This window comes from Leuresthes tenuis, unplaced genomic scaffold (assembly GCF_036924035.1).
Source record: "Leuresthes tenuis unplaced genomic scaffold, fLeuTen1.0.hap1 SCAF_4, whole genome shotgun sequence".
NCBI classification, from domain to species: Eukaryota; Metazoa; Chordata; class Actinopteri; order Atheriniformes; family Atherinopsidae; genus Leuresthes; species Leuresthes tenuis.
In genome coordinates this window covers 8,432,917-8,444,876 of record NW_027325358.1, presented here as the reverse complement: position 1 = coordinate 8,444,876, position 11,960 = coordinate 8,432,917, and the positions used below count along the sequence as shown (strand labels likewise).

The following is an 11,960-nucleotide window of genomic DNA, read 5'->3' as shown; positions in this document are numbered from 1 at the left end:
GTGGGGACAAAATTTACACCCCCCCACCTAAAATGTTTTCACCATTACATCGCAATTATTAACAACCGAAATACAGGACCACAACAAAAATATATACTGTTTTCATAGTCTGACCTTCATAGTCTATCAGATTAACCATAAAAAAAAAAAACATCTTGACAGCACATTGTAGTATTTCATGTTTTCTGTTGAACTGATATCGGGAAAGAATCAAAATTTTATTTCTATCTGACAAATTTAAAAACAATATTTTGAGAAAATATTTCTGCAAATGCAGTGGTTAAGTTCACATTCAAAAATGGCCTACGTTATGTAGCCTAAGTGTAAGGTTTATCTACACAAGAATAAAATGTTTCTAATTTTAGAACCCCCCCCCATCCTCCTTTTTTTTTTACAAATCGCACCCTGACTGTACGTCTCAAAGCACGTGTGACCTTCAGAAGAAACACAGTAATGTCTTTACTATCTTATCAATGTGCAGTGGCATGCAAGAGCCTAGGCACATCTGATTAAGACAGGGCTTATTTCTAAAAGGAGATAAGTTGATGGTGACATTTTTGTTATATTTCAAGCAAGATGACTAGTTTTATCCATATGTAACAGGTTCAAATTAACAAAGAAGGAAACTCATTTGTAGTCAATAGATAGTAATTCAATCTTAGGCAAGTATAACAACATCTTATGTTGTAAGCTAAGAGTCTTTCAGTTCTTGTTTGGGAGAGATGCACACATTATTCTGACAAAATACTAGTTAAAGTTAAGCACACTGCGTGTGGTGGTTTGCTCTGCCTCTTAAACCTCAACCTAACCTTCACTGTTCTATTTAACATCCATGTCTTAATGACTCAGAAAACAGTGGCCTAAATATGCTTTGCTTTCTTATTATAATCTGCTATTATTTTAATTCTTAGTTAGTCATCTCTTTACAGTAACCCATGGGTGCTGGATGTTAGCCGACTCCGCAGTGTTTGAAGGTTAAGAGTAATTATAAAGCTTAGAAATTTAGTTCACTTGGTCTCTAAAAAGAATGACTCAGAGAACCACACAGGCTTAACAAGATCCTTTTGGCCTGAACTGTAGTAAAAATGATCTGAGACCTCAAATTTCCTTCTAAACTTTTGCATGGTTCCTTTCATTTCTAATCAAATTTTGTAAAAAAAAAAAAAAAAAAAAAAAGAACAATGAAAACCACAATACACACAAGTAAGAATAATCTTGCCTAATATGGTGAACAAAAAAACCTCATCGAACAATAAACAGTAATAGATTTTTTTAATTAGGGTATCCAAACACCTGCTATTACAGTGAAACTATATGAAGATGGCTTCCACATTCTTTTGTTTATGTTGCTGGATTTAAATGGTGTCAGAATGATCCATATCTCACTTCAGAGAAGAATCTTTTAGTCTTTTGTGTAATATAGCATTTCATTTCAACAACTCAGATACACTTGTAAAAAAGGGACAATGGTAGTGGCTTACAGTGTATGTACTATCAAACAGGTATTATTACTGAACAACACAAACAAATCTACTTTGTCACAGTTAAAACAAATTAATCTATTATGTAAAACAACTATAAGCTGTGTGAGAAAGGAGACATGTGAGGAAAGGTGCTTTAATGTTCACATCTGTGTTGAACAAGGTCACATGAGGATGTACAGATGACGCGTGCTTCGTTTTCTATCAGACATTCAATCCGATACGATCAGAATATCACTGTATGGTTTAGAGCCATTAAATGTGTTGTTGTGTTCGGTTGCTGCTGCGATGGAAGCAAACAGAAATGTGCTGTTGATAAGTTTTGTCCTTTCAGAGATAGCTGCTGGTTACACTGGTGCCACCCTGCACCAGTAGAGGTGAGCAGGTGTGGCGCTGAGAGACGTTGATGTCTGTAAGCGTTCGTCTGGATCTGAGGTTTTAAGAGATCTTGGAGTGCAGCTGATGAGAAAAGAGCTTCTTGAGTTGAGCCACTTCCTGGGACAAACAGCTGATCTGTGATCTCAGATTGGTGTCTTCAGTTGAACACTTGTTTGAGTTCTGCAGAAATGGGGAGTTGTAACAACCACAAGATGGACCGTGGTACTGCTTCTCATGTCCATCAAAAGACTCCTCTCTGGGATAATGATCCAGATTCTGTAGCTGACCATCCCATCCCACCTTCTGGTTGTTTTTCACCTGGATGTTTGGTCCCACCATGGCAACAGGCAGGCCACAGTGTCTGGTATCAGAGGATGAAGACATCTCCCGTCCATCACTGCTCCCTCCAGGGCTTTTGAAGCGGAGCTTGTGTGGGAGGCTCTTCAAACTCTCGAGTGAGTCTTGTCTGTGTCTTTCCACACAAGCGACACGTGAGTCACAGTCCTGCCGCTCCTCTGTTGGAGAAGGCCTGCCATTCTCATCTGGTGTTTCATGAAAGTACACAGGACTGTTGGATGCACCTAAGAGCGGCTCGGCTGTCCTCAGTCCACAGACAGCACCTTGATCCAGAAGATGAGGCTGGATCCGGTGGGCGCTGGCGCAGGACTGTGTGTTGAGGTGAGAGAGGCCTTCTGTGGAACCCTGGTAGTACTGTGTTAGATTGGATCTTGGGTGGGCACAGACAGGTGAAGACCGTGGTAAGATGGTCACATCAGATGGGTCCTTGACCAAGCCAAAGCGAAACTTGAGGGCCAACAGCTCGGCCCTCAGACGGGCGTTCTCATCCAACAGACCCAGGACCCGGGTCTCTAGCACCATGTCATTTGCTCGCCGCTTCTCTCTGGACCGCCTGGCTGCCTCGTTGTTTTTTCTCCTCTTATCCCAGTAGCCGTCATCTTTTCTCTCACTGGGGATAAGCTCCCGTTTGCGGCGTGCGTTGCCGTTGTCTTCATCACAGCTGCTGCCAGCCATAGCTTCATCAGTGGCGAGGCTCTCTTTGCATTTGAGAGCGAAGGTTTGACTAAGAAGAGTCTTTGCCAGGTGGTTTGTAGAGTTTATTATGGAAACAGCTTCATCAGCGAAGGACCCAGACATTTCAAGAGGCCTGGACTCTACACTCAGCAGAGAGGGCACTGCTAGGTCCTGGATGATGGCTCCCACTGTCTGAGCTGTCATGAGGAACTCACTAAAGGTCGGTGGATGTGGGTGAAATACACTGTAATGGCTCCACCTAAGGGCAGAAAAACACAAATACATGTGTTAAGGTGACAGTTGGTTTATAATGTTGATAATATTAAACCAACAAAATATATTATATTATATTATATTATATTATATTATATTATATTATATTATATTATATTATATTATATTATATTATATCTTACTATTGCTGACCTTTATTTTTATGTATGGGATGTGCAGGGCCTGATAGGTATAAATCTTACAGATTACATTTAAGGAGGAAGCAGTCTGAGATAACAAATATGTCCTTATATAAGAATAGAGGGTATCAGGAAGATATTGTTGTCAATACACGTTGTAATACATTAAAAAGCATTACACAACAATTAAAAAAATGATTACTACATAATAAAAGCACAATAGCAAGTGTAACAGTTGGATGAAGCTTTCTCAAAGCAGATTTACATTAATAGTTGTGCTTTTTAGACCAAAACCAGGTTACTAATGCATTTATATCCCGCAAAACGTTAGTTAATAGAGATCATATGAGCATATTTAAAAATAATGATGTAAAAAAGTGTACCGTACAAAAAAAACTTTTTAAAAAAATGCTATTGTCACCCAAATCCTAAATTAATCCGTAGAGTTTACGTTGCTTTGAAATATCCCGTTTTCAAATCGAATTAATTTTCATGCCATGTGAACAACACATTTAACTTTAAACAAAATAAGAAGTTTATAAACGATAAGGATCATCTTACTTTCAAAACAAGCAGCTTCTTAAAACCTCAATGAACGCTTCTCGGTTGGAGAGGAGAACCGTGAGGCTCCGCAGGTCGTGCGGATGTTTGCGCTCATAAGACCTTCGTGTTTTCCCGTCATCTCTTCCCCAGCTCACAGTGGTTCAGCCAGGGTCGGAGCGTCACCCCGAGTAATCACCCTCCCCCCTCCTAACGGCAAGCCGACTGGACCAAAAAAGACTGAGCAACAAAAACAGCAGCAAATCCACGTTACTTCTAGAATTTGATTCATACAGGTGGTTCGATTTTTATTATCTGTTTTTTTTTTTAAATAAACAAAACCCCTAACTTTATTACTTCTAGCTATTTAGGTTAGAACAGAAATGATTATTTTGAGCACAGTATGGATTATTACATCATATTAATTTGGAATAATAGCTCTATGCTAAAATAGGAAAGTCTCTTTGGGGAAAAATGCTGATAGGAAGTCACAATACTGAAATCTTGGAAAAGAGAAGCTTATGTGCTATTGTTAATGTTTATATAATGTCATTGTATATTATGCAATGTCTACAAACTGTGTCATTATGTAAAACACAGTGTCAGTCTTCCAACAATAGCTGCTCCTGTCTGGACCTTCAGGTTGTTCTTTGCACTTCGTTTTCAAAATACAGAAGCTGAATGGTTCACTTCTGGGCTGAGAACCGAGGTGGCCACAGAGGCCCTTTTCACACAGCGCTCGTACAGTATTGTTGCACAAAAGAAGCCCTTGTTATGCATCGTTTGCACATCATTGCCCCACTGTGCCCTCCCTCAGGTCAACTCGGGGACCACGAATGTTTCTAGCACTTGAGGTTTTACAAAAATACAATCTCTGGCTATCGAGGACCATTTGCTGTTTGTCATTTGTCTTTCCTGCTCTGTGGCGAGATGCATTAAGGTCCTGAAAAATGACTTAGTCATCAGATATCGTCTCTGGTCCTTTACCTGACATCAACTCCATATATTTTCCATATTTTCTTTCAACAGTCATCTGTATTTGTTTCATTGCACCAAACAAAAGCTCCAGCATCATCTCCTTGTCCAATGCAAACTGGCAATACTTCCCTGAATATCACTTTCATCCAATCATCCACAGTCTGTGACTACTTTACATTTTCTTTTCTGGATGGAAATCCTGTCTTATCTGAGGGCATATTGCTAATAATTACACAGTTTTATTTTTTTTAATATATATCTTATATCTCATCATCTCAATATCACTACTTATTTATCTCATAACCTCAAAATAATTAAACTTGTTTTGTAGTAATTCAGGTTGACTGTTACATCGTGTTGAGATAACAAATCCTTCAAATTACAGGTTAATATGTTAATTCAGCCTGGGAAAATCATTTTTCCTGTCACCACAAACAGTGCAATTGTCTGAAGGGCAGCTGGTGGCTGAAGTGGCGTGGAGCTGGTTCAACGCCTTTCTCCACGTATGCCACTGTCTTGTTGTGCTGTTGACAAAACGTCTCTCGGTCTCAATCTCACGTCACACTAAGGCCCATAGTTATGAGCATTGTACTTAGCTCCATCCACCCAAGTCTCCTTCCTGCTTAGCTTTGTAGCTTGTTGAACAAAAGACTTGACGATAACGTCGTCTCCAATGTGAAAACATTCATATGTGTGACATCATCAGCTAAGTTGTTGCCAAGCTACATAGAAACACCCCCAATCCTTTCGTGATGATCTCGACTACACTTCTCTCTATGTTACAGTTCAACTTTCCAGAAGTTTGTTAACTGCATTTTATTCTATATCTATCACAATGACATATCTGTAAGAATGTAATTTATGCCATGTAATTTCCCTCATAGGATTAATAAAGTATTAATGAACTGAACTAAACTGAAAAGCTTTCCATACAGAGTGAGCCACTCATATCCCAGAGAATATGAGTGGTGAATGGAAAAGCAAGCTGTTGTGTAATATGCAAAGACAGAGCGATCGAGGAAAGAGCAGTGCTGGGAGTTCAGCTGGGGTGATGTTATACAGAAAAAAGGGAACATTGTTTAATGAGCTATCTGCTGGACATTTGATGCTTCCTCCCTTCACAGAGAAATTCTTCACATTCAACCGTTCTGCCTCCAATTTGGTCTCATTATTTTACTTTTCATTCAGCCAGTCCTCTATGGACAATTTAGTAACAGTGTTGTCTCCATGTAGCTGCTATTTAAGTATCACTGGTTAGATATATAGAGTAAGCATATGAAGAAAAAGCTGTGTTCAATAAAGTTCAGTGCAAGTTTCCGTCCAATTTAATATTTTTCAAGTCTTTTAACTGGCCATAAACCAGTAATTGACTAGTCTAAATTTTGACCTTTGCAGTTAGAGGAAAAGTGAGGCTAGAATTCACCCAGAAAGGGACATGAATGTTTGTATTAAAGTTCATGGCAGTCCACACAATAGTTTGAGATATTTTAATCTGGACAAAGTGCAGGATCAACAGTCTCTGTCGTCAAAAGAGCCATTGTAAAGATTAAAAGGAGGATTAAATCCACTTTGAATCAACGCTATTAAAAATAAATCTACATTTAAGTCTCATTTATGTAACACCAGTGCAGCACTTTGTGTTATTCTGCATTTTTCAGCCATGATTTCACAGAAATTTCTGATGAAAAGTTAATTGCCAGATGCTTAAATTTCTGTCTGATGGAAATCTACATTTGATTTACAGAAGGAAAATGGACCAAAACGTCAACACCAACTTAATCTGCTTCATGAGAGATTTACTAATTTATTGGAAAATCCATCATCATTCAGTAATTTGCCTTCAGACTGCTGGGATTAGTCTCTCAGATCGAATCTTTCTCAGACTCTCACTATTAGTGGCTCATCTTTAAACATCACCTCTGGGTCTTCATTTGTCACTGGTGGTGATAGTTGGTGGCCTAACAGTCAACAGTGTCGCTGGACAGGCATCATGTGTCTGTTCTGCACCAGGGATTATGTAAATGAAATGTTATGGAAAATATCAAAGTGGCAACATGTTTATGTGACTTCCTTTGAAGGGTAAACTGATTTCCAGTGCAGCTGGAGGGCTCTTACCTCTTTATTTATGCATATTATGTGTATTTCCTCAGGACTTAATTATGCTGCCATGGTCTGGATTACTGACCTTTACATGGTCAGGTCCTACTTTACTGATTGCCACACCTGCATCACTTTAATCAGTTTTTCCTCTGAATATAAATACTCCTGTTTTTCCTCTGTTTCCTGCCAGATCCTTGTCTTTATTTCTTCCATCTTATGCCAAGTTTAGATTTTTGTTTCTGCCACATTTAGTTATGCATTTTCAGTTTTTTTTCTTGCTTTGGAGACTTCCTGCCACTGCTGCGCTTTTTGTTTGTTATCAAGAGTTTTAATTTTCCTCAAATGCTTGCCTCTAGCCAGTTAGTTAACATTTCAAACCTGCATAATTTATACTTGTGACACATTTTCACTTGGTTGTAATGTGCGAATAAACAGAGGAATCATTCAACAAAGGAAAGTATTTCATAATAATGGCAGAAATAAATATATATTAAATCCAGTTTCTCTTTCTCACCAGTCTACACACAATATTCAGCAATCCAAAGCAAAAACAGATAATTTGAATATTTCATAAAGTAAAACACTGAAATAGCATTAATATGAGGATTCAGACCCTTTACTGACTCTCAAAACAAAGCTTTGGTTTATCCTTCTTCTGTAACTGGTCTCTGTCTAATATAACCCATTGGACATTATCAGGAAATGAACATGCCTCTCTGTGTATGGACTCACAGTTGATGGTATATGTCAAAGTGAAAATCAAGCCATGAGTTTGACAGGATTGTTTGTGGATTTGTGAGCATGGCAAAGATCTGGATGAGGAAATAACTCATCATTACCATCCCCAGAGTCAAAAATAGTGAAGATACTATCATATTGTGTGGATATTTTTATGCAGTAGAGACGGGAAGACTCATTAGTATATACACATAATATATAGTATACCTATGTTGGTATAGGTAGAGAAAAATGTATTCTGAAAAATAAGGAGCAATCCTGGGTGAAAACCTTTTCCAGAGTGCTCAGAACGTTAAAACTCAGCAGGAGAAAGATTTGATCTTAAAACTGACAGCAGAGGATTTGGGAAAACTTTCTGAAAGTCTTTGAGTGACCCAGAGCCTTCACTTGAATCCTGTCTTGACCTGAAAATGTCCACAAGACTTGCAGCTCCCAACTGTTGCTTAAATGCTTTAACCAATTGCTTATTGAAGGGTAGTAAGGCTTTCTTAAATGTGCTAAATCCATTCGTAATTTACAATTAATCTACACTCACACTTTCTGAGGGGTAAAAAGTTACTTCAGTCCATGTCAAGATGAGTTTCAAGCTTTACAAAATGTGGAAAACTTTAAAGGGTGGAGACTTTGACCCTTTAATAAAACATTTGAGCTACAACTTGTGGGAGAATCTTAAAAAGGAGCATATTGTTAAGTTTTCAGTTCTTGATATCCCGGTAGGGACTAAACATAAGTATAGGTTTGCCTCTGCTGCTTGGCTAGTCTTTTTTAAATGATGTTTAGAGCCCCTCTAACATTGTTATTCTATGATGAAAGACTTCAGGTTAAGATTAAAGGTTTGGAAATGCATTATGTTAGTGCACATTGCCTGTTTACCCATGTGCATGAGAAGCTTCTCATATTAAAACCAGCAAACAGTCCCTCGGTGCACCGCAGCGCTGCAGCTTTCACTGCTCTAATCCCTGAACAGCAGGTTTAGATTTAAATTACGTGAGGTTACACAATTCACAGCAAACTAAAGGTAATAGATTCTGAAATAAAGAGTGAAAACAGACTCTTATTGTACTAGACAAGTTGATTTGTTATTATGAAGTATTTTCTACCACACACAGGGTTTAAATGTGTTCTTAAACATGCAAAAACATACATAAGCAAACACTACCCCAGCCAAACATGTGAATGCGAGCAGTTAGCACTTGTCTGCTTGACCTGGGCAGCAGCCGCTAGCCCCCAGCTACATTCTTGTAGCTTGCACTAGCTTTTTATTTCAATTATTCCTCACAGTGCATGCAATAGAGCTGCAAAGCCCCACCAGGCAAATAGCCAGGACTGGTTTCTTCAATCTTCTACGTGGAATATACTGACCTAATCTCTCTGAGAGTGTAGGTGGCGCTTAGCAGATTGAAAGCCTCAGCCATAGTACTGACGGACGATTTTTCTCATGACATGTCTTGAAACACATAAACACATGTTCTACCTTATGGACATTTGGTAAAAAAACTAGATTTTTCAGAGGAGGGGGACTTTGAGTATTTTCTCTCTGCACAGAGTAAATTAGATTTCCGCTGCTTCTCTATTGCGTTAAAAGAAAAGCAAACACAGAAAAGTATATTCATGCAATAGATGCACTCTTTAGAAATGATAATAGTATCTGTATCTGTACTATCGGTATCATCTCTCTACAAAGTTTCTCCCTCTGCTTGATTTGATGAAACAAGATCCCCGAGAAGACCTCTGTAAGGGGAAAAGTCAGCTGATTAATTTGTGCTTATCCACAAGCGAAATGCAAGAAAGAGGGGAAATTAAATTACCCTTCTATCCTCAGTAAACCCTCATACTGCTAAGCATTCATTTAGTCTATTTGTGGTTCATGTGGTTGGCTGGGAGGAAGAATATATGCTTTGTCCTTGAATTGAATGAGCAAATGTTTTAAACTTGACCTAATCAAAGGTATTATGATAATGATATTTTTACCCGTGGCCTATTTACCTCTGTACCCCAACCAGAAAGGAATCTAAGGAGGCATAACATGATATAGACCGGGAGGAGGAGCCAGAATGTGGAAGTGGAAAGTAGATGAGTTTCAGAGTTTATTTGTTCTACTCAGGGTACTTTAGGTCAGTGTTCCACTTCTGTCCTCTTGTCACCTCTAAATCCTGAATTCACCTCCTTAAAAAGCCGCTAAAATAGAACTATGCAGTGGACACCCTGTGACCATTAGGGCATGTTGTGTGTTTATCAACTGATGTGGAATATCTTGTTATGTGAGCGTAGTCTCAGTGAATATCAGATTAACAGCAAAGGAGTGTATGTGTTGAGTTATAATTACCAGGATTACGTCATGCGGTTATATTCGGCTGTGAGTGTGTGTTGCTGCGCGCACTACTGTGCTCAAATGTTATCAAACCATCCTGGACTAGAAGGATTACGAAGACAGTCACAGCTGTCATGGTACATCAAAATTTAAACTAAGAGTGGAGCTTGTACTTTGTACCTAAATGGATCAAGCAGCTAAAGCAAAGAGGAGCAGTGGTCAAGGCTGAGGCTTATATCCAATTGGCAAGCAAATTTAAACAAACCGTTAAGGTGAATGAGAATTAAAATTAAAAGAGCCCACTCCTCATCTTGGCTACTGGTGCATAACACACTTTTTTCACTCTTATATTTCCAATCGAGAATCACAAGTGAACATAACTGTGCAGTTGAGGCATTTATACAAGTAGTCACATTGCATCCTAACAACAAAGCATCAGGTTTCATTAGTTAACAGTGTGAAGGTGCTACGTGAAGGATGTAGTGATATCTAGTAGCAAATCTGCAGACTGCAGCCAACAGAATATCCTTTACCTCATGCTACAAAAAAATGTAAAAGACCCACTCCGGTGCCAGTGTTTGTCCTTTTTGGGCCTCTGTTGTAACATGGCAGTGCCACGTGTAAGCTAAATCTGTATCGAAATGTTTAAATGTTAAGACTCTGTAAACAGCATGTATAAAGGGGCTAAGATGCCCTTAACACATGGGCACCATTCGGACCCCAGTAACACCAAACAGATTACAGATTTCTTTGGTTTCATACATTGTTATATGTGCAGATAAATTCCTGCAAAGGTATTTGTGAGCATTCACTCCAAATTAAAAGAGCTGAGTGTTTGCTCATTCCTGTTGGTGTGCGGTATGTGCCAGTAGATGCCCTGTAACATGATGATGACCTCCATCGTGACATAATCATGATGAATCAGTGGGTGCTGAATTACATAACCAGATACTCATCCTCAGCTCACCTCGCCCGGATTAGAAACACAGCATGTTCAAGTTCCAACAGCCTGCTGATACCAGACTGCAGGCATGGGGGCTCAAATGAGAGAAAACTGCCACCTAAAGGCTAAAGGCTGACATTACACTTTATTTGTGTTTAGAAACTGTTTTCTGTGGAGAACACTAAGCCTGAAACCCCACCTCCCGTAATAATCATGCGGCTAAGTTTACCATTTATAAGAGTGACGAGTATATTTCTTAGCCTCTTTTCGATAAATCATGCCACATTCCAACGTAGTTTTACAGCATTAAAAGTATTTATTACTGGAATTATGAGAATGAAAACAATACTTAGAAGACTTTAAAGTGTTCTTTTGAAAATATAAAAACAACATACAATAATAGAGAATATTCTGCTGATATAAAATATAGTAATAAATATGCAGCTCATCTTTCGGTGAGCCTAAAAAGGTGAAAAAGATGCAATATATTAACAGCTTTAAATCTGCCTGGAGAGAAAGTAAAGAGCATATATTAAAGTTTTCTTAACTTAGCATTCATGAGCAAACACAAGCAAAACAAATTTATTGTGTGTAACATTTAAATATACAATCAAGGGAATTTTGAAGGGAAATAGACAGATATCAGATCCTCTCAGCGGTGATATAACTATGCATCATTCCAAAGCAGTCATGACTTTTTTCAGTGAGCTGTGAGTTTCTACTGGATATAATATATCTTCATGTAACCCATGTTACACACACTTTGTCGTAGGTCTTTTGTTAGTGTTTAGCTGTTTAAATGCCCACAGTGTGTACAGTGTTGGTCAGAGTGGCCCCAATGCTTTGAGCACATTAAATTTACAATAAAATCAAATGATCTTGACTGATCCTCACAAAGTGTTTACTTTAAGAGAGATTAATGTTTTTAGACCTTTAGAGTTCCTGGTATTTCATTTATTCCTTTTTTTAGTTTGCTGAAATAGAACTGATTGCTGTTTTTTTTTGGTTAAGGTCTTCATTAAGAGGAAAGATTGGCATCAGGCATA

The 11,960-nt window shown here is 38.5% G+C and overlaps 1 protein-coding gene across 1 annotated transcript; it reads right to left on the bottom strand.

Annotated features, from left to right (window-relative positions):
- Positions 1 to 1,240: 1,240 nt before the first annotated feature.
- On the bottom strand, positions 1,241 to 4,008 carry LOC140305505 (uncharacterized). The gene is made up of 2 exons (XM_072384401.1): positions 3,866 to 4,008; positions 1,241 to 3,150 (listed from the first exon to the last, which is right to left on the bottom strand). The coding sequence occupies exon 2, from the start codon at positions 3,093 to 3,095 to the stop codon at positions 1,920 to 1,922; it is 1,176 nt and encodes a 391-aa protein (XP_072240502.1). The 5' UTR covers positions 3,096 to 3,150; positions 3,866 to 4,008; the 3' UTR covers positions 1,241 to 1,919.
- Positions 4,009 to 11,960: the final 7,952 nt, after the last annotated feature.